This window comes from Eulemur rufifrons, chromosome 14 (assembly GCF_041146395.1).
Source record: "Eulemur rufifrons isolate Redbay chromosome 14, OSU_ERuf_1, whole genome shotgun sequence".
In the NCBI taxonomy this organism is placed as follows: domain Eukaryota; kingdom Metazoa; phylum Chordata; class Mammalia; order Primates; family Lemuridae; genus Eulemur; species Eulemur rufifrons.
Genome location: NC_090996.1, coordinates 10,827,139 through 10,850,956, shown reverse-complemented (window position 1 = coordinate 10,850,956; position 23,818 = coordinate 10,827,139). Strand labels below are relative to the sequence as shown.

General features: G+C 39.5%; 1 protein-coding gene across 2 annotated transcripts in view; it reads right to left on the bottom strand.

The window, feature by feature from the left end:
- Positions 1–21,595, bottom strand: part of LOC138394483 (cytochrome P450 3A4-like) — a 31,436-nt gene extending 9,841 nt beyond the window's left edge. Inside the window, exons 1-9 of one of the 2 annotated variants that reach the window (XM_069486492.1) lie at positions 21,417–21,595; positions 18,251–18,344; positions 15,406–15,458; positions 13,742–13,841; positions 12,064–12,177; positions 11,714–11,802; positions 10,244–10,392; positions 2,814–2,941; positions 1,456–1,522 (exon numbers count right to left, since the gene is read on the bottom strand). In XM_069486492.1, the coding sequence (XP_069342593.1) occupies positions 1,456–1,522; positions 2,814–2,941; positions 10,244–10,392; positions 11,714–11,802; positions 12,064–12,177; positions 13,742–13,841; positions 15,406–15,458; positions 18,251–18,344; positions 21,417–21,487 (865 nt within the window). In that variant the 5' untranslated portion in view covers positions 21,488–21,595. The remainder of the gene's footprint in view (positions 1–1,455; positions 1,523–2,813; positions 2,942–10,243; positions 10,393–11,713; positions 11,803–12,063; positions 12,178–13,741; positions 13,842–15,405; positions 15,459–18,250; positions 18,345–21,416) is intronic. The other variant, XM_069486493.1, reaches the window with a different exon arrangement.
- Positions 21,596–23,818: the final 2,223 nt, after the last annotated feature.

Here is a 23,818-nt window from a genome sequence, read left to right as displayed (position 1 = left end):
TGTTTAAGGTATCTCTATATTGCTTTCCACAGAGGTTGCACTAGTTTGCAGTCCCTCCAGCAGTGTATGAGTGTTCCTGTCTCTCCACATCCACGCCAACATTTGTTGTTATGGGACTTTTTGATAAAGGCCATTCTCACTGGAGTTAAGTGATATCTCATTGTGGTTTTGATTTGCATTTCCCTGATGATTAGAGATGTTGAGCAACCCAAGTGCCCATCAATACATGAGTGGATTAATAAAATGTGGTACTACTCAGCTATAAGAAATAATAGTGATATACCACCTCTTGTATTTTCCTGGATACAGCTGGAACCCATTTTACTAAGCGAAGTATCCCAAGAATGGAAAAATAAGCACCAAATGCACTCACCATCAAATTGGTTTCAGTGATCATCACCTAAGAGCACATTTAGGAATAACATTGATCGGGTGTCGGGCAGATGTGGGAGGGGGAGGGGATGGGTGTATACATACATAATGAGTGCGATGTGCACTGTCTAGGGTATGGACACGTTTGAAGCTCTGACTCGGGGCGGGGTTGGGGGAACAAGGGCAATATATGTAACCTAAACTTTTGTGGGGATCCACAATATGCTGAAATAAGAATAAAAAAATAAAAATAAATAAATCACATTGATGAAGTTATTTTGTAAAGTTGATTTTTTGGCATTTACAGTTGGCCCTCCATATCCTTGGGTTCTGCATCCGTGGAGTCAACCAACCACAGTTAAAAAATATTCAAGGGAAAAAATAATAAACAATAACCATACAGCAATAAAAAAATACAAATAAAAAAGCCAATAAAGCCTAAAAACTATTTGTGTAGCACTTACATTGTACTGGGTATTTTAAGTAATCTTGGGGTGATTTAAAATATACAGGGGAAAGTGAGTAGGTTATATACAAACACTATGCCATTTAGTGAAAGTGACTTGAACATTCAAGAATTTTTGTATCCACAGGGGTGCCTAGAACCAATCTGCTGCAGATGCCAAGGAACAACTGTATCTGACTCGGGGGGTGGGGGGGTATGGGCAATATACATAACCTAAACTTTTGTACCCCCATACTAGGCTGAAATAAAATTTAAAAAATCACCCTTACTGAGCCAGTGTGCCTCCTGATTTGATGTTAGGTACAAATTTCTTGGCACAGGTTCTGACTCAGTGAATCTGGTTGATGCTGAGAACCTTAATTTGTTCTCATGTAGGTGATCCACAGACCCCTGGCTGACTTCCAGGCATGACAGGCTTGTTCAGGGCTACCCTTCTTGCTTTGAAAATGGCTATTCCTATGTGCTTCTAGATGGTACATCAAGCTATCATTTCTATAATTTGAATGTGTATCATTCTGCAGTGTGGCAGAAATTCTCCTCTTCCTGGAAAGCTTCCTGCACATTTTGAGAACAAGACCCTCCCTCTGGGCTTCCCCACCAGGAGTCCCCTTGGTTACCTTTATGGGACTCAGTTTCTTTCGAATTCTGGGAGTCAATCATCAGCTGAAGGAAATCTACTCGATGCTGGAAGCAGAAAGAGAAATTTCAGTGACACAAAGTGACTCATGAGGTCAGAAGTACATTAGTAGTGCAGTTCAACCTCCCTCCTGACAATATGGGCCCCTGAACTCCAGAGTCTGACAGGTTTACCTGAGTCATCAGTGAACAAAAACATCCATCTAAGACCCTGGAGGGCAGGATGTTTCCCTGGGAGAATTCCAGCTGTCATGTGCAACTGTTTTTGGTCTTCGCCCTCCCTGATCCTTTGCTTCTCTGGCTTTTGGACACTGTTTTCTGGCCAAAGTGGTACCTGCTCCTTTTCCCATCACACCTGCTTGCTAGGACTTAAGTTCTTTTTGTTCTGAGGCCTTCATTCTCAACTAATGACCACATAGATTAATCTTCTGACATTTTCAGAGCTCCTTTGCAGTTTTTTTGTGGTAGCATTTCAACTGCTCCACCCTCCCAGAACTCTATACAATTTTTAGTGACATCTGGGCACCCACTTCTGCCTCTGTGACCTGCAGACATCCTTGGTCTGGTCTGGAGCCCTCATGAGGGCAGAGCTGCATCAGCCAGCTTGCAGCCCCTAGGCCCAGAGAAGACCTCGGCCCACCTCAGGCACTGAGCATGCTCATATTTATTTAACATATGCTATAATAAGCAGGTAGCCAGAGAGGGCTTTCCATGGGAGAATGTCTAAAATAACTTGAAATGATTCCTTACCAGTCTATGATTTTGGGCAATTAAAATAGCAGTATAATCATTGTTAAAGAGTCATCATTTTCCTCTGATAATTTATTGAAGTGAAGGGAAGTGGTCAAGTTTTTTTCTTACCGACATTTATGACATACTAATTGTTGTGCTTGAAGCTCTGACTCAGGGTGGGAGACGGGGGATCAAGGGCAATATACTATACGTAATCTAAACTTTTGTACCCCCATAATATGCTGAAAAAAAAAAAAAGATATACTGGATCCTGATGCTAAATAAGGAAACTAAAATGAGTGTTTTCATGGGTAATAAAGACAAGTTACCCAACCAGGAAGTAAATCAATTCTCTTGTTCTTATCTTTGAAATGAATAAAGATATGATTCGGAAAAAAAAATTTAAATGCAGACTGCCTCACACATTCTTATATCTGCCTCCCATCCTCCACCTTCCTCATTCCTACAAAATGAATTCTTCTTTTGTTCTTTACTTAAGTTTTCTGTCTTCCTTTAAAAAACATACTTAAATGCCCAAATTATAAGAATACAATTTTCCAAATTATCAAATAGTGAACATCTTGATGTAACCACCACCAGATTTTACCTTTTGTTTATCTTGGAGGCGACTTTCTTTCATCCTTTTTACAGAGTTTTTTAAAAAATTTGTAACATCTTTTGGAAACACAGAGATATTTAATGCTTCAAAAATTGGTATAAGGAATGGAAAGAGTCCTATGGGGATAAAAAAGAAAACCATCATGAAAAGACAAAATTTACTTGGAGCAATTATAATTTTCTCTACTATGAGTGTGAAAAGTAATAGACTTCAGGGTTCTCAAGCAGGAACCATTCCCTCTATGACCTTGGCTCATCCTCCAGGCCAATGGCTGAGCAATGGCACATCCACACTTAGGGGCCACCACTATAGCTGTGAGATCAATGACCTCTTCTGTGTTTTGGATGACAGGATTAAGTTAATAAGATTAAATTCTCTGACCTGTTAGCCCTTACATAAACTATGGTCTGCTGCTTTAATTAATTGTGTTTTCATGAAATAGTATTTGCGATAGAAATAATGTATCCTATGTCCTTCATCTACTGTGGGATCAAACTAGAAATCAATAACTAAAAGAAATTTGGGAAACTCAGAAGTATGTGGAAATTAAATAATGCACTTCTAAACAAACAATGGGTCAAAGTAGAAATCAAAAGATCAATTAGAAATTGATTTGTGATGAATCCAAATGATCACATGGTAGGCCCAAACTTATGGGATATAAGAAAAGCAGTGCTCAGAGGAAAATTTGTGGCTTTAAATGTCTAAATTTATTTTAAAAAGATCTAAAATCAATAATCTAACTTAACACCATAATGTGGTGAAAAAAGAAGAACAAAATAAACATAATTCGAGCAGAAGGGAAAACTATAAGAATAACTAAAGTATATACTAATGACATAGACACTTAAAACAATAGAGAAAAATTAATAAAACCAAAAGATGGTACTTTGAATTATATCATCAAAATTAACAAACCTTTAGCCAGATTGATGAAGAAAAAAAGAGAGATAACTTATCTTAATAGTCTCAAAAATGAAAGAAGGTAAATTGGTACCTCCCATTTTTTTCTTATTGCCTAGAATTGCTTTTGCTAAACAGGGTCTTCTCTGGTTCCATATGAAGTGTAAGATTATTTTTTCTATATCTGTGAAAAATGATGTTGGCAATTTAATAGGGATTGCATTGAATCTGTAGATCACTTTGGGTAGTATAGACAGTTTAACAATGTTGATTCTGCTGACTCATGAGCATGGTATGGTTTTCCACCTGTTTAAATACTCTGCTATTTCCTTCCTCAGTGTTTCATAGTTCTCTCTGTAGAGGTCTTTTACCTCCTTAGTTAAATATATTCCTAGGTACTTTATTTTCTTTGTTGCTATTGTGAAGGGTATTGAGTCTGATTTTGTTCTCAGTTTGACTGTTATTGGCATTTAAGAATGTCTCTGTTTTGTGTGTGTTGATTTTGTATCCTGAGACTTTACTTAATTCATTTATCAATTCCAGGAGTCTCTTGAATGAATCCTTGGGGTTTTCTAGATATAATATTATATCATCAGTGAAGAGTGAGAATTTGATCTTCTGCCCCCATTTGGATGCCCCTTAATTCAGCTCTCTGACCTAATTGCTCCCGCAAGGACTTCCAGCACTATGTTGAATAGAAGTAGAGATAGTGGGCAACCTTGTCTGGTTCCAGTTATACGTGGGAATGCTTTCAATTTTTCCCCATTCAGTATTATGTTGACTGTGGTATGTCATATATGGCTTGTATGATTTTCAGGTAGGCCCCATCTATGCCTAGTTTGTTAAGCATTCTGATCATAAAAGGGTGTTGAATTTTGTCGAATGCTTTTTCTGTGTCTATTCAAAGGATCATATGGTCTTTGTTTTTGCGTCTATTTAAGTTGTGAATTACATTTATAAATTTGCATATGTTGAACCATCCCTGCTTCAAACCATACTACAAGGCTATAGTAATTAAATCAGCTTGGTATTGGCACAAGAAGGGAGACATTACCCAGTGGAACACAACTCAGAACCCAGATATAAAACCATCCTCATAGCCATCTAATCTTTGACAAAGCAGACAAAAACATACACTGGGGAAAAGATTCCTTATTCAATAAATGGTGCTGGGAAAGCTGGATAGCCACATGTAGAAGACTGAAACAGGACCAACACCTTTCACCTCTCACAAAAATCAAATCAAGGTGGGAAACAGACTTAAATGTAAAGTGTGAAACTATTAGAATTCTAGAAGAAAATGTGGGAAAAACTCTTATAGACATTGGCCTAGGCAAAGAATTTATGAGGAAGACCCCAAAGGCAATCACAACAACAACAAAAATAAATAAATAGGACCTGATTAAATTAAAAAGCTTCTGCACAGCCAAAGAAATGGTCATGAGAGCAAACAGACAACCTACAGAATGGGAGAAAATTTTTGCATGCTACACATCTGATAAAGGCCTGATAACTAGAATTCTGGAAAATCAGCAAGAAAAAATCAAACAACCCTCTCAGAAAGCAGGCAAAGGACATGAATAGAAATTTTCCAAAAGAAGACAGAAGAATGGCCAACAAACATGTGAAAAAATACTCAACATCTCTAATCATCTGGGAAATGCAAATCAAAATCACAATGAGATATCACTTATCTCCAGTGAGAATGGCCTTTATCAAAAAGTCCCAAAAGAATAAATGTTGGCATGGATGCGGAGAGATAGGAACACTCAGACACTGCTGGTGTGGCTGCAAACTAGTGCAACCTCTGTGGAAAGCAATATGGAGAAACCTTAAACAGATACAAGTAGACCTACCATTTGATCCAGCAATCCCATTACTGGGCATCTCCCAAAAGAAAAGACATTCTATAAAAAAAGACACCTGCATTCGAATGTTCATGGCAGCACAATTCACAATCACAAAGATGTGGAAACAACCCAAGGACCCATCAATACATGGGTGGATTAATAAAATGTGGTATATGTATACCATGGAGTGCTACTCAGCTATAAGAAACAATGGTGATATAGGACATTTTGTATTTTCCCTGGATAGAGCTGGAACGCATTCTACTAAGTGAAGTATCCCAAGAATGGAAAAATAAGCACCACATATACTCATCATCAAATTGGTTTCACTGATCAACACCTAAGTGCACATATAGGAATAACATTTATTGGGTTCCAGGCAAATGGGAGAGGGAGGAGGAGATGGGTTTATACATACATAATGAGTATGATGTGCATCGTCTGGGGAATGGACACGCATGAAGCTCTGACTCGGGGGGCAGGGCGAGGGCAATATACGTAACCTAAACTTTTGTACCCCCATAATATGCTGAAATAAAAAAACTGAAAGACGGGAATTGACTAGGGATATGAATACAATTATATAAAGAGGAAAGCAATGAAAAAGAGAATAAAAAATAGAGAAACATCATTAAAATCATTTGTAGGAAATGTCCACAGTAGCCAAATCTAGAGAGACAGAAAATAGATTAGTGGTTGCATAGAGCGATGGGGTTCATGGGGTGGTGATAGCTAAAATTACAAGTCTCTACAATTCAACAAGAAGACATAACAATTTTAAATATTTACACACCCAACGCAGTTGTGCCCAGATTCCTGAAGCAAATCCTACTTTATCTAAACAAAATGATAAACAACAGCAGTACAATAGTAGGGGACTTCAACACTCCACTGACAACAGGACAGATCATCCAAACAGGAAATAAACAGAAAAACAATGAACTAACACAGAATTCCAGATCAAATGGGCCTAACATTCACAGAACTTTCTACCCCAAAACCACTGAACATACATTCTTCTCATCAGCTCATGGGACATTCTCTAAGATTGACCACATCCTAGGCTACAAAACATGTTTCAATAAATTAGAAACCAGAAATTTATCTTCTCAGACCACAGTGGAATAAAATTAGAAATCAATTTGAACAGAAACACTCATCTCTTACACAAAGTTATGGAAACTAAACAACCTACTGCTGAATGATTCTTGGGTCAAGGAGGAAATTAAGATGGAAATCAAAAGATTCTTTGAACTCAATGATAAATGAACACAAGTTATCAAAATCTGTGGGACACAGCTAAAGAAGCCCTGAGAGGAAAATTCACAGCCTTAAATGCCTAGATTGAAAAATATAGAAAGATCACAAATCAAAAATCTAATGAATTCACTCAAAGAACTGGAAAAAGAACAACCCAATATCACATCCAGTAGAAGAAAAGAAATGACCACGATAAGAGCAGAACTAAATAAAATTGATAACAAAACAACTATGTGAAAGATTAATGAAAGAAAATGCTGGTTCTCTTAAAAGATAAACAAAGTTGACATGCCTGTTGTTAGATTAACCAGAAGCAGAAAAGAAAGGACTCTAATAAACTCAATGAGGAATTGAAAAAGAGAAATTACAACTGATACTACAGAAATACAAGATATCATCTCTGAATACTATAAAAATCTCTGTACACAGAAGCTTGAAAATGTTGGGGAAATGGACAAATTTTTAGAAACACACAGCCTCCCTAGGCTCAATCAGGAAGAAATAGAACTCCTGAACAGACCAATATCAAGTACTGAAATTAAACCAGAAATAAAATCCTTTGTAAAAAAATAGTCCTGGACCAGATGGTTTTACATCCAAATTCTACCAGATTTACAAAGACCTGGTACCTATCCTACAGAAATTATTCCACAATATCGAGATGGAAAGAACCCTCCCTAATATGTTTTATGAAGCCAAAATCACCATGATACCAAAACCAGGAAAGGACTCAACACACAAAAAAATTACAGACCAATATCGTTTATGAATACAGATGCAAAATCTTCAAAAAAAAAAAAAAATCCTAGCAAAGTGAATTTAGCTGCTCAACAAAAAAATAATAAATCATGACCAAGTGGTATTTAGCTCAGAGATGCAGGGATGATTCTACATATGCAAATCTATAAATCTAATTCCCCACATAAACAGAAGTAAGAGTAAAGACCATATGCTCTTCCCAATAGATGCAGAAAAAGCATTCTACAAAATTCAGCACCCTTTATAAGAAAACTCAACAAAACAGGCATAGAGAGGACTTACCTCTAAATGATAAAAGCCATACATGACAAACCCACAGCCAACATCATATTGAATGGGGAAAAATTGAAAGCATTCCTGCTTAGAACTGGAACCAGACAAGGTTTCCCTCTTTCACCACTTCTATTCAACATAGTGCTGGAAGTCTTAGCCAGACCAGAGATGGAAATCAACGACATCCAAATGGGAGCAGAAGAGGTCAAACTACTGATCTTTGCTGAGATATAATCTTATATCTAGAAATCCCCAAAGATTCTGCCAAGAGACTACTAGAATTGATACAAAAGTTCAACAAAGTCTCAGGTTCGAAAATCAATGTAAGCAAATCAATAGCATTCATATACAGTAACAACAGTCAAACTGAGACCAAATCAAAGATTCAATACCTTTCACAATACTAACAAAGAAAATAAAATACATAGGAATATATTTAAATAAGGAGGTGAAAGACGTTTATAGGGAGAGCTATGAAACACTGAGGAAGGAAATAACATAGGACGTAAAGAGATGGAAAACCATACCAGGCTTATATATCGGCAGAATCAAGCTTGCTAAAATGTCTATACTACCCCAAGTGATCTACAGATTTGCTGCAATCCCTATTAAACTACCAACATCATTTTTCAGAGATCTAGAAGAAATAATTCTATGCTTTCTATGGAACCAGAGAACTTCACATAACTAAAGCAACCTTAAGCAAAAAAAAAAAAAAAAAATTGGGAGGCATAATTTACTAGGCTATAGTAATCAAAACAGCATGGTACTGCCACAAGAACAGAGACAAAGACCAACTGGAACAGGACTGAGAATTGAGACATGAAACCATCCTCATTATAGCCATCTGGTCTTTGACAAAGAAGACAAAAACATACATTGGGGAAAAGAATGCCTATTCAATAAATGGTACTGAGAAAATTAGATAGTCACATGTAGAAGACTCAAACAGGATCTGCACCTCTCAGCACTTACAAAAATCAACTCATGATGAATAACAGACTTAAACCTAAGCCATGAAACTGTATGAATTCTAGAAGAAAACATTAGGAAAACTCTTATAGACATTTGCCTATGGAAAGAATTTACGAAGAAAACCCCAAAGCAATCATAGCATCCACAAAAACAAATAAATGGGACCTAATGAATTAAAAATTTCTGCACAGGCACAGAAGCTATCAGTAGAGTGAACAGACAACTTACAGAATGAGAGAAAATATTTGCATGCAGTACATCTGATAAAGGTCTGATAACGAGAATCTATATAGAACTCAGGAAAATCAGCAAGCAAAAATGAAACAACTGCATTAAAATGTGGGCAAAAGTCATGAACAGAAACTTTTCAAAAGAAGATAGACTAATGGCCAAGAAACATACGAAAACACTCAATATCTCTAATCATCAGGGGAATGTAAATCAAAACCACAATGAGGTATCACTTAACCCAAGTGAGAATGGCTTTTCTCAAAAAGTCCGAAAACAACAAATAGTGGTATTGATGTGGACAGATAGGGCACTCATACACTGCTGTTGAGACCACAAACTAGTACAATCTATATTGAAAGTAATATAGAGATACCTCAAAGAACTAAAAGTAGAACTAGTGTTTGATCCAAGAATCCCACTAATGGGCATCTATCCTAAGGAAACAAAGGCATTACATAAAAATGACATCTGCACTGAAATGTTTACAGCAGAATAATTGACAATTGCAAATATGTGTAAAGAACCCATGTGCCAATCAATATATGAGTGAATTAATAAAATGTGGTATCTGTATACCATGGACTACTACTCAGCCCCCCAAAACAATGGTGCACTAATACTTGTTGTGTTATCCTGGATGGAGCTGGAGCCCATTCTCTAAAGTGAAGTGTCAGAAGAATGGAAAAACAAGCACCACAAATACTCACCACCAAATTGGTACTAATTGATCAACACTTATGTGCACATATTGAAGTAATATTCATTGCGTGTCAGGCAGGTGGAAACGGGAGGAGAAGATGGGTATATTCAAACCTAATGGGTAAGGTATAGACTGTATGGGTGATGGGCACACACGTAGCTCTTACTTGGGTGGTGCCAAGGTAATATATGTAACCTAAAGTTTTATACCCCTATAATAAAAAGAAGATAAAAAAAACAAAAATAAATAAAAAAATAAAGGAATGTTAAGAAAATTAAAAAAAATTACAGGTCCCTGAGTTGCTGAAAATATTCTAAAGTTGACTATGGTGATGGTTATACATATGTTTGAATGTATTATCAATCACTGAAATGTTCATTTTAATGTGTAAATTATATGGTATTTGAGTTATATCTCAATAAGCTAGTTATTTTAAAAAAGAGAGAGAAAAATAATATTCCACATACTTATTGAGAGAAAGAATGGACTTAAGAAATCAAATTTTAAGAGCTTCTTGGTCTTTTCCACAAAGGGATCCTGTGGGTTGTTGAGGGAATCAATGTTCACTCCAAATGATGTGGCCGTGATCACATCCATGCTGTAGGCCCCAAAGATGCTGAGTAGAGAAAGACATGGAAAATGGAAATTAGCACTGCTTCACAATTCTTCTAGTACACATGAAGCAAGATGTGTGTGTAAATCCACGTGAACTGTCAGGAGGTATCAAGAACCATAGCCTTTCAGAACTACCTGCTGGATAATCTCCCATCCCACTCACTCATGATGTGATTATCAAGTGCCAGTGATGTAGCTCGCCCTGTGCTGGGGGTGGTGGGGACACTCAGTCAACTTAGACCAACCTCAGAGCTCAAGGAGCTCAGGCACAGGAGGACAGAGATCCAAAGTCAGACAAACTACAGGAGAGTGTGCTGAGTGTGGATGACAACAGAGGTGTAAGTACCATGCTTCACCAGGACAAGAGTGGAATAACTAACTCTTCCTAGGGACTCAAGAAAGGAGACATTGCCTCAGCAAAGAGTCTGTGCCAAGAGCTGATTGATATTTAGCACATTACAGAACAGCAAGAGCCTGCTCTGAGTCACCACGAACATCTTTTCTTTTACACACTCTCTGTTAAGGCTCCTGAACGGCCCACTTCCTCCAGCTCCTATGATCTGTGGTTGGCCTATGGACAGGAGCATTTCTGTGAAAGGTAAAAACTGAGAATGTTCCTAGGTAAAAACATATTAGATAACAAAATAATAGATCCCACCAAAATTGATTGAGGGGGTCCCATTATTGAGTGACCACATATCCCTAGTCTGCCCAGGACAGGCTCAGTGTACACCTGTCTTTCCTGCATAACTCAGAAATATGTCAATGTCAGTTTAGACATTAAATGATAGGATTGCTCTAACCACAGCCTTTACACAGCCCTCTCTCTTTTGAGATTCAAGGAAGGAGAAGTGGTGGGAAGTTTTAATATTTAGTATTTCATGGTATCTTCAGTAAAAATATGAAGGGATTGAAGTTCTCCCAAGTTTCCCATTGTTAATCTTCTGCCCTGTCCCTGCCAGCCCTCAGGTACCAAGCCACTTGACCTCCCACCATTCTGTACTCTCTGTGCCCAAAATTTTGTTACAATCACGTTTCTTCTTTCTAAGTGATGTGTTTTGTCTTCCAGAACATCCAAAAACACATCACCAGATTAATTACTCATAGTTTTTGTGCACAGGGGAGAAGACCCTTCCCTATTTCCACTTCCCTGTCTTCACACGCAATCTGCCCCATCCCTGGGTGGCCCATTGCAGTTGTAACACCACACCCCTGCTTCTGTCTGGTCACTGGAATAACTTAACAGTGTGAATATCAGCCACGGGCACGCAGCTAGAGGGTTTTATGACAGCTCAGAACCCTGAGACTGTGCTCCTACTTACTCTTTGAAGCTGACAGTCTTGCCTTTCTCTGCTTCCTGCCTCAGGTTTCTCACCATCACATCTGCATACTGGCTTATGATGGGGAACATCTAAGCACAAAACACAACACCACACATAGTTCAATGTGCAGACTCAAGTCCCAGAAGGACATGGCTTTCCCTAGCATGGAGTAGTAAGTGATATTTTATAATGAATTTTGCGATGTCTTTTCTGGACATACACATAAAAGGCCGTTTTTAGGAAGCTCAACTTCAGTGGACTACCTCCGGAAAGGGACCATAATGTTACTTTCTCCCTGTTCCCAGATTCATACTTTCAGTTTCTAAGTAGAAGTCCTTTTATTTTCCTACCTCCTTCAGTTTTCCACTGGTGAAGGTTGGAGATAGCAACGCTCGTATTCTCTTCCATTCTTCATCTTGAGAAAAAGAGACAGCACTTTTCATAAATCCCACTGGACCAAGAGGCTGGAGGTCAAATCAAAAACATTTTGTCCTTTATCAGTTTTGTAGATCTCCACAGATGTAAAAATGTGTTAAACAGACATCACTTATTTAACAAATGTTAAGTGACTGTCTCCCAGGTGACAAGCCCCATGCTAGGTGCTCAATGTATTATAGGTTTATCCGAAATGCCTACCCTCCTCTGAGCCTCTGTGTATGTGTGTGTGTGTGTGTGTGTGTGTGTGTGTGTGCGCGCGCGCGCGTATGAGGTCACCCATCCACCTGGTGTGGTTTCCAGCCTATATATCTGAGTCTCCTTTTAAATGCAAATGACCCCATGGTGGGGAACCTTATCTTCCAGGATAATAGAGGGGAGCAAGATCTGTACCTCCTCCAGTGCTTTGCAGAGAAAAAAGGGATTGATAACAGTTCACCAGGTGGCCTTGGCAGACTGTGGGTTGCTTGAAACTACTTCTGTCTTTACTTATAGCATAGTATGAACAACTTGAAAAAGGAATATCTTGAGGTAGTAATTTTTTAAATTGTAGATAATACATAAAGAATATGAATGTATTATAAAGTAATAATACAATTACTTATAAGTCCTTTTCTCTTAATTTTTTTTCACAGGGATATAGGAAAAAGAAAGAGATAATTCTATTTCCTAATTTGGGAATTGCTACAAGTCCTCTTGAAAAAGAAAGAAATTGGTAGGTGTGAATCTATATGCTGTTCAGACTTACTGTACAGCTACTGTAGTCAAGACAGTGTGGTAGTATATGAGAGATAGAGACAATGATTAATGGAACAGAATAGAGAATGAGAAATAGACACACACAACGAAGCCCAAATGATTCGCGACACAGGTGCAAAAAGCAATTCAGTTCAGGGAGGACAGCCTTTCCAAAATGGTGTTGGAACAGTTGGACAGCCATAGGCCACAAGAAATGAGCCTTGACCTAAACCTCATGTTTTATACAAAAATTTACAGAAAATGGATCATAGACATAACTGTAAAGCATACAACTATATAACCTTTAGGAAAAAACAACAATATAGGAGGGCTGAGGAAGAATTTTCAGACTTGACACCAAAAGCACCATCCATAAAAGGAAAAATTGATGAATTGACCTACTCAAAGTAAAATGAGTTTTCTCTGATAAAGGCCTTGTTAAGAGGAAAAGACAAGCTACACATGATGACTGTAGAAGAACAGCAGCAGTGAGCCTCATGGTGATGGAACAGTTCTGTGTCTTCATCATGCTGGTAGTTACATAAATCTATGAATGTGATAAATTTGTATGGAGCTATACACACATCCACAAAAATGAGGAAACATAACACTAAGGAAATCTGAAAAACTCTGTGGGTAATATCAATGTCAATTTCCTGTAGCAATGGTGATAGGAATATACTAGATAACTCTAGTATATTGATGCAAAATGTTACCATTGGGGGAAACAGGATGAAGTGTACATGGAAATTCTGTGTAACTTTTTTGACAATTTCCTGTGAATCTATCGTACTTCAAAATCAAAATTTAATAAATAAAAAAATAAAGGTACAAAGTTAAGACATGGATGCCTACCCGCCGGTTTGTGAAGGCAGAATAGCATTCTTTCACTAGCACTGTTTTGATCATGTCGGGATCCGTGATAGCCAACAGAGGCAATCGACCATCATACACCCTGTGTCAGGAAAACAGAACTGATTAAACTCTACAAGCCTAATTCTGCAGCTGGAGCCACACCCAGGAATCCAGACTTTGACCCTAACATTACATAATCCATACCCCAGTTGTACAATACACAGCAACAAGGTCCTAGTTCAAGTTAGGGTAGGACACACAGCAAGATTCTGACCACAGAAGGCATTGGAGTCTTCACAGAATGAAGGGAAATGTGGCTCAATTGGGGAAGACACATTGAAATGCAAAATAGCTCTTTTAAAAGATCATGGTTAGAAATAACATGAAATCTTTTGTTATGAGGCACTGAGAAAGAGGAGAAACCTTCTCCCACTTGCTTGTAGTGTATACAGGATTGCACCTCTTCTGTGGCTCTCACCAAGCCCCAGCAACTTTGAAAAGAGAACAGTTGCTGCAATTGGATGAGGCCACCATCAAAATCATAAAGTCCATTAGCCACTGGGAACACAGTCGTTTAATACATTCTGTATCCCTTCTTCAAAGTCAGTAGAATTGAGTAGACAAAGAAAAACTTGTATATACTTTTCTTGAAAAGTCTTCACTTAAATTTAAAAAACAGCACAAAATAAAGCTCCACACTTTCAGAGAAAGGAAGAAAAAAACAGATTATAAATTATTTCCCAATCTGTTCATCTCTATCTTTCAGCTCTTCTTTCAAAACCACATATTAAACCCAAAAATTTAATTCAAGAATTTGGCTGTATTTAAAAATGAACGACTTTGGGGAGGAGTTAATGCCATGCATTTATGAGCACATATTAGAACGGTTTGAAATGATGCATTTTATGCAATTGAAGGTAACCTAAGGTACAGAAAAAAGGAGAAGAGGTGAAAAGTGAGACACTAGACAGAAAGTGATGCTGGGAGTCCCTGGTCCAACAAACCTGGAGAAAAGTGGTCAGCTGTAACGTTCTCAGCCTCATTGAGACTGCACACCTCAACACCTGGCCATCTATGGAATTCTTAGAAGGATAGGCCTCCAAAAACTTTTCAATAGAGAGTGTGAAAGTTGTCAGAACTAAAATGGAGTCACAATGATGATAAAAATATAAATAAAACCTGACAGATCCTGAGAAGGCTACGGAGAGAGCATGCTCATGCTTGCATGCCTAAAATTAAACTTTCACAAAACACTTTACAAAACCACACCTTGCACAAAGAGCACAGTATTGTCAGAGTAAAAATACTTCAGAGAGGACATCTGCCCAGTAACTGCCTGTCCAACCTCAGACTGGTTTCCCCTTGTTATTGATCTTTGTAGATACGGATAATGATTTCAAAATAGTTATGTTATCCTGCTCATTTTTCCCTTTAACAACTGTTTTCTTCCTTTGCTTCCCTGAGTGGACACATAATTTCCTACAGCACGCACATTTCCATTGGAACGCTTTGCTCTCAAACAAATATCTTTTTCTTTCACAGAGCCTCTCTCTGTTATCTTGGTTGACAACGGCTACATCCCAAGAGGCTAAGATTGTCCTTCATATGTGAGGTACATCCTCGTAGCAGCAAGTCTATCCAATGGAAGTTTCCAGAATACTCACCCCCACATTTCTCCATACTTTTTATAACATTCTTCATCAAATTTGAACAATCCCTGGGAGAAGAAACAAAATAAAATTCAATTGTTATTTTTAAATATACTCAACCCTGCCTCTAATTAGGGCAAGAAAGAGTCTAATCTGAAGAAATCAGGCTCACTGTGTTTCACTGGAAGTTCGAGGAAACCGTTTCTTCAGAGAAGTTCACGGGAATGGGGGGAAATAGAAGACATAATTGCAAGGGATGATTTACTGTCATTCTTAAATTTTCTCCAAATATGTAGACACAGAATGACTTACCCTTGTTTATGAATACTAAATAACTCCCCGCATTTCTGAAGTGTTTTTGCACATGCATGTATTCATTCTAACATTTCATAACCCTCTGAATTTTCACCTCCATGGGCATGTGAGGAAACTGAGGCTGAGGGAGACTGAGCAAGTGTCTAGGGGGATGCACATTCTTTCATCTCATTCAACATCCTTTTCATTTATCTCAGGATCTTTCTCTAGAATTCTAGTGGAATTGGGAAGTTAAAGACATCAGGGACCTCTTTTGGTCTACAGAGTTACATCAGCCTAAGGCATGTTGTTGAGTGAGAAAATGAGCAACGAGTGACTGAGGAAATGAAAAAACGGGCTTGCCTCCTGTTGTCCAATTCAAAATGGAAAAGATCAGGAAACGCAGCTTCTTCACATAGAACAAATTACCGTACTTGCTCCAAGTCTTCACTTGTGAAGCTGAAAAACAAATCTTCCTGGTGCTATGTTTCAGTTGTGATATTTTAACTATGCAAAAGAAGGTCCCACAAATACGTATCTTGGGATACGCTTAGTAAAGTGCTGATCTTAGCAAGGTGAAAAGGATATTATTGCTTTTGCAGCGGGAAAAGTATGGAATCTCAGGCAGTAATTTGGCAAGGAATGCCTGAGTTGGGAAATTAGAATCTGAGAAAGAAGCCTGAGGTGTGTGGGAAAGGAAATCAGAGCCAGAGACCAGCCTGCACAGAGGCTTTGCTGGTCGCCTCATGGATGTGAGTTGAAGACTTTATGTTCAGGGGTCAAGCCCTGAGTGAAGAGTTAGCCACAATGGCTTGGCCAAAATTCACAGTCCTCATGACACATGACACTTACAGTACAATTAATTTAAATTCTTCATAATTTTTGTTTGTTTTTGTTTTGCTTTTGTTTTGTTTTTATTTCAGCATATAATGGGGGTACAAAAGTTTAGGTTATGTATATTGCCCTTGCCCCCCCTGTCCCCCTGAATGAAAGCTTCAAGCATGTCTATCCCCTAGACGGTGCGCATTGCACTCATTATGTATGTATACACCCATCCCCTCCCCCCCCATATCTGCCCAACACCTGATTAATGTTATTCCTAAATGTGCTCTTAGGTGATGATCAGTGAAACCAATTTGATGGTGAGTACATGTGATGCTTATTTTTCCATTCTTGGGATACTTCACTTAGTGGAATGGGTTCCAACTCTTTCCAGGAAAATACAAGAGGTGCTATATCACCATTGTTTATTATAGCTGAGTAGTACTCCATGGTATACATATACCACATTTTATTAATCCACTCATGTATTGATGGGCACTGGGTTGTTTCCACATCTTTGCAATTGTGAATTGTGCTGCTATAAACATTCGACTGCAGATGTCTTTATTATAGAATATCTTTTCTTCTTTGGGTAGATGCCCAATAATGGGATTGCTGTATCAAATGGTAGATCTACTTGGTTTTTCTGTTTGTTTGTTTTTTTGAGACAGAATCTTGCTTGGTTGCCCTGGGTAAAGTGCAGTGCCATCAGCCTAGCTCACAGCAACCTCAAACCCCTGGACTCAAGAAATCCCATTGCTTCAGCTTCCTGAGTAGCTGGGAATACAGGCTCACACCACCAAGCCTGGCTAATTTTTTTCTATTTTTAATAGAGAGACAGGGGTCTCACTTTTGCTCAGGCTGGTCTCAAACTCCTGAACTCAAGCGATCGTACCGCCTCGGCCTCCTGGAGTGCTGTGATTATGACTGTGAGCCACCAAACGTGGCCAATCCTTGGTGATTTTGTCAAATCATCTGCTTTCTAGACACTTTGCAAAAGCAAATATGCTTTTGTTAAACAAAACAAAATTCATTTCATGGCTAAGTATCTGAAGTCAATGGACAACCACCACCTTGTCTCAGTTATATCCACTCCCTGCTCACCCTTACCCAGAGGGTGCCGCCTTTCAAGGAAAAGAAACAAAGCAGAACTCTCTTGTTCTTCCTTATAAAGTACCAAAATATACCATGGAGAGCAAAAGTTGTGTACAATTATGAAGTACCCAGAGGGAATTTAGCAGTTCTTGAGAGAATTCAAGTAGGTGCAAATTACCCCATGAATACAGGGCTGCCTAATAAACTGAAGTTTCCAAGCTGTGCAGGAGGAAGGAAAACAAGCCTACTCAATTGCACCTGCTAAACAAGAAAGTTTGAATTTGGCGCACACAACTTAATGAGGCACTGGGGATCCCCTTTCCTGCATTTCCCCTAATAGCAAGTATGACTGTACATTCCTATACACTAAGCAAAAAGACTTTGCTCATAAAGTCTGAACAACAAGCTCTGAACATTAAGTCCTGATCTGCCAGAGATCTGGGCTGTTCGGCTGAGCCAAACCTGAGGCTCCCGAGAATAGACAAAAGAGCCCTGGAGTGAACGTGGCTATGCTCTGGCTGGGACCTACACATCATTTCTGAAGTATAAAACCTCAGAACTTCCTCCTGAGGAGGGGTCTTTTTACCAATGGAATAAGCTGGTGTTTGCAACCATAAGAAGCAAAAGAGAGAGAGTTCAAAAAACCCACCTTGCGGTAAGACAGAATATTTCCCACAATAGGCAGAGGTGTGGGCCCAGGAATTCCCAGCTTCTTAAAAAGTCCATGTGAATGAGTCTCATATCTATAAAGGGAAAGAGAAAGCCATGTAATAGGGATTGTGGTTTACTAGCTATGGGAGCTGTCTTGTCACTGACTAAGGAACTGCAGTAGCCAAGAGAGAGAAGTCATGCCTAGGCAATACCGAATAACTGCAACACCAATGGCAACAGGTACATTCACCCACCATCTTCTTTCCTGCCTCCTATGTGAGACCCACCCAAAGTCAGAATGATCAGCTAAAAGGAGCTGAAATCTTCAGGGTTGAAATCCTGGAATGAATAGTGCATAAATGTCCCCCAAATTGAATGCTCCTTGAATGGTTCAAACTGGAATTCTTCCAGGGCATTTCATTCTCTTATGTCCATTAAGTAAATTAACTCTTCCATGATTTGGAAAGTCTTGTTCTCAAGTAGAAAAGGTGTAAATTCTTTTCTTCTGCTCTGATTATGTGATTTTGTGTAAGTGCATGTGCTCAATCACAGAGGGTCACCAACAGCCTATGGTGACACTGTTCCTATGGCTTGCTCTGAGGCCTATGCTTTCCCTTCCCTCTAAAATATGATCCTGTTTTAAGATGTGGCCCTTCATAAAACTACATTCACAAGGAGGTCTTAGAGGAGTCACAGTGTTCTTATTTTTATAGAATGACAACAGTATTCAAGGATTCCATTGGGCTTGTAGAAAAGTGAGCACTTTTTATCTATACCCAAGTGTCTCTAGCCAGATGATGTGGTTAAATTGAGCTATAGGGAAGGATGGTTAAGGTGTATGTTCCTAGAATGACACTCCGCAGAGGAACCAATGACTACAGAATCCATGTCCAGGCTTGCCCTCCCCTTGTGGAATGTGGTCCTCCAACGGGTGATCCCTGAGAAGCACAGTGCCAGGCACACTCATTTTTCCCAAGGCGGCCAATTACAAAGCAGTCATTTTACTGCCTCTGCACATCAATTCCCTCTGTTGGAAAATCCCTTAATGCTGCTGCAGACATCACTGGTGTGTCATGTATGGCCTCTTCCAACTGGGGGTTCTGGATCCCTGCAGACCTTCCCACTCTAGTGCTACTGATTGATTCCAGACGGGAGGAAGTAGAGAGGCTGAGGAAAAGGGGCTCCCAGGCACTGAGCTAACCTTGAAGCTTCTAGGCCCACAAGGTTGGCCCTGTAGAGGCAAAAGAGGAAAATGTGGCTGACAAGTATGGTGTGTATAAATGGTGCCACATTTCCCACAAGTGCTTTTAGCTGAAAGAGGAGGGCCTTCCAAAGTTCAGCTTCCTTCTTATTGATAGCATACGAGGCATTATGTTACATTACATAAATAACTCTAAACTGTTCCAGATAATTGAATTAAGCCCTTATTTCCTCTTCTTTACAGGTTAGCTTTTAGGCAAGTATAGTTTCCAAATATTCTGTACAAATCCAGTAAATCTTATAATATGTGATAAAATAAAACTGAAAACTGGTGTGAAATTACATGTATTTCAATGACCAGCAGAGGCAGCTCAGCTAGGCCCACTTGGCTCCTTCCCCCAGAAGAATTAGTGGAAGTGTATACACCAACGGCAAAAACCGGGGTGGCCTTGCTCATTCCCACTCCAGTTCTTTCCTTTTTTTGTAACCATGGAAAACCTATTAAACTAATCTCTGTTTCTGAACTTTGACATGATAAATGAACTCTCAAGTGAGGCCATGCAATGAAGTTAATTTGTAAACAGCATTGGACCCCAAGGAAAGATCTAGTCTAGTTTCTAAACTCACATGGAACCATGTAAAGCAGAGGACAGGCGGGGTGAATTTCTTAGTTTCTTTCCAGCTCTCCTCTTTTTGGTAATGTTCCTTTTGGTACAATGGAGGCTAACAGAAAAAGCCAATCATATCTCTTGTGTTTAATTATGTTTCCATAAATAGGGCATTGTCTATGCTACAGCTACTGACTCCTGGGTTGCACCAGTGTCTTCTAGAGCTAAGGTATCGTTTGCCAGGCTGCCTGAATGTCTACTATAGGTTCACTACCATAGACACCACCGACACAGTGACACAGATGGTGTCCCTGTACTTAGGCTTTAAGCAGGTGAGATGCCAACCCATCTGCCATGAAGTATCTCTAATGGGGGCCAGGACCCACAAGTATCTCTGGAGGTTGGGCCCTGAGGGATGAGGAATATTCTCTCAATTCTTCCTGCCTGCTCCGTGGGTGCCTTTTATATCCTCTCTGGCTTATAGTCTCACATACTACCTTAGACTGACAGATTAAGATAATCTAAATTGGATTTTGTGGCTCCTGCTTTTCAGGCCTCTCACAGATTAATATCAGGAGAGAAATAAAACTCTATACTAATGCTAACCTCCCAGACACTAGAAGAAAAAGGTGAAGGAAAGAATAAAACTTCAAGATTTCCTCCAGATCTCCTTTGCTCTAAACATCTAGCATTTAGAGGTAAATAATTGTGCATATTACTGGATGGAGGAGTTGAATTACAGGAGAAAGAAGAGTTCTGGGTTTGGCACAGAAAATACGTACAAGGAAAGAGAGAGCCTCCCATGAATTCTGGGGTACCCCATGGTGCCTGTATAAATCAGCATTGGGGTACAAGGCAGGGGAGCAGGAGCCACCCAGGTTTAAGGGAACAATCCCTGTATACATATCTTGCAATAGACACAGAACCCAGAGGGGAAGTTAAAGAGATAAACACGACACCACGTCTGCCTGTGCCTACAATCCCCAAGAGCTTGGGAAGAGGGTGAGGATCCAAGCACACAGTGCCCAACTGTTTTTAATCTGTCTCTGCTGAATTCTGCTTGATTAGTCTAGGTCCAAACTCATCTTCAATCAGAAATCAGCCCCAGGATCAAATGCTGTCACTGAACACTCCTAGTTTAGAGAACTTAGGAGATGTATGGTGTAGGGGGAGTTTTATTTATTCCATCCATAGATCTACATAAGATCAACAACTGTATGTTTTTGTAGCTTCCAACATTTAAGCAAGTTCCCTTCAATTATCTCCTTTCATCTTCAAAACAGATAAGAGAAAGGGGGACCAGATTGTACCCCACGTCTAAAGTTACAGAACAGTGGAGCCTGGACAGATACTCACAGATAGAGGAGCAGCAGGCTGGTAGCCAGGAGAACCCAGGTTTCCAGGGCAAAGTCGGGGATGAGGTCCATCTCCACTTTCCTTCTTCAGTTCTCTTCTCTGAAGTCGTTCTCTCAGCTGTGTGCAGCTCTTTGGTGGGCTATGGATGTGGAGCTTCCCTTCCCGGATCAGATGTCATTCAGTGAGCTCGGCTGAATGTTTATGTGCTGGGAAAGGAGGCAGGGCCAGAGCTGCTGCCAATAGCAGGGCCACCGGTGCTCCACCTGAGTCAGAGGAGCCCTCTCCACCTTGGTAGTTTGCAACTCATCACATACACACACACACACTGACCTTCCTAGAGTTCATATTCTGTAGGTAATCATAGAAACTCAATCAGTGTTATCACTAAGTCCAAAGGGTATGAGTTCATATTATAAACTCAAGTAAAGGGACTGGCATTCAATCTCCTCTAATCTGCCCTTGTTTTCAAAGCTGCCCTCATTTTGAAACATGAGGAATCCACCCAAAGAATCTACACCTACAGATCTTTACCCATGCAATTTCCTCCACCTACACTGCCACTGAGGTCCCTAGAAGACTCCTACTTAACCTCCAAACCCAGGAAGACACACTCTTCTCTTAGAGTCTTCCCTCCCCAACCTCCCCACACAGCTATAACCAATTCCTCCCCTGGGCAACTCCTATCCCCCTCATGTAGTTCTACTATAGTCCACTCTGCTCTCTACCACCATTGTGGGTTTCCACATCTGTGACCCTTAGCAGATGGTGAGCTTCTCCAGGGCACAGTTAGGGCACAGTCTGGTATTTTTCACGGCTATGACCCCAGACCCTAATAGAGTGCTTCATTCACTGTGGGCATCAAGAAATGCTATTGGAGTTGAGCTTGTGAAATGGCTGGGCCCCTGTGTGTCCTTTCTCTGTGACTGTTATAAACCCACCATCTTCTTCAATCATTAATCCAGTAAAAGTGCTTGGCTGTGCCTCAGCCACCATCTCTGCATGTTTAGGCTAATCAACTCTGCTTCTGTAGGCAAGAGGGCTCCTAAGAGAAGGACAAGGTGTGGACAAGATGGAGCTGATGGGTACACCCAACAGTATTATTCCTGCTGCTGCTCATGCACCTCTAGGGGATCCAGCAGTAGACAGCAAGGTAGACATATTCTTTTTTTTTTATGTTTTCTCTTCTCTTTCATATATATATATATATATATATATATATATATTATTCTTATTTCAGCATATTATGGGGGTACAGAAGTTTAGGTTATGTATATTGCCCTTGCCCCCCCTGTCCCCCTGAATGAAAGCTTCAAGCATGTCTATCCCCTAGACGGTGCGCATTGCACTCATTATGTATGTATACACCCATCCCCTCCCCCCACCCATATCTGCCCGACACCCGATCAATATTATTCCTAAATGTGCTCTTAGGTAATGATCAGTGAAACCAATTTGATGGTGAGTACATGTGATGCTTATTTTTCCATTCTTGGGATACTTCACTTAGTGGAATGGGTTCCAACTCTTTCCAGGAAAATACAAGAGGTGCTATATCATTGTTTGTTATAGCTGAGTAGTACTCCATGGTGTACACATACCACATTTTATTATTCCACTCATGTATTGATGGGCACTTGGGTTGTTTCCACAATCTTTGCAATTGTGAATTGTGCTGCTATAAACATTCGGGTGCAGATATCTTTGTTACAGAATGTCTTTTGTTCTTTTGGGTAGATGCCCGATAATGGGATTGCTGGATCAAATGGTAGGTTTACTTGTATCTGTTTAAGATATCTCCATATTGCTTCCCACAGAGGTTGCACTAGTTTGCAGTCCCACCAGCAGTGTATGAGTGTCCTGTCTCTCCGCATCCACGCCAACATTTGTTGTTTTGGGAGTTTTTGACAAAGGCCATTCTCACTGGAGTTAAGTGATATCTCATTGTGGTTTTGATTTTCATTTCCCTGATGATTAGAGATGTTGAGCATTTTTTCATATGTTTCTTGGCCATTCTGTTGTCTTCTTTTGAAAAATTTCTGGTCATGTCCTTTGCCCACTTTTTCATAGGGTTATTTGATTTTTTCTTGCTGATTTTCCTGAGTTCTAAATAGATTCTAGTTATCAGTCCTTTATTGGATGTGTAGTATGCAAAAATGTTTTCCCAGCACTTGTGCCAATACCAAGCAGTTTTAATAACCACAGCCTTGTAGTATAGTTTGAAGTCTGGCAAATTAATACCTCCCATTTTGTTTTTATTGCTTAAAATTGCTTTTGCTAAATGGGGTCTTCTCTGGGTCCATACAAAGCATAAAATTATTTTTTCTATATCTGTGAAAAATGATGTTGGTAATTTAATAGGGATTGCATTGAATCTGTAGATCACTTTGGATAGTATAGACATT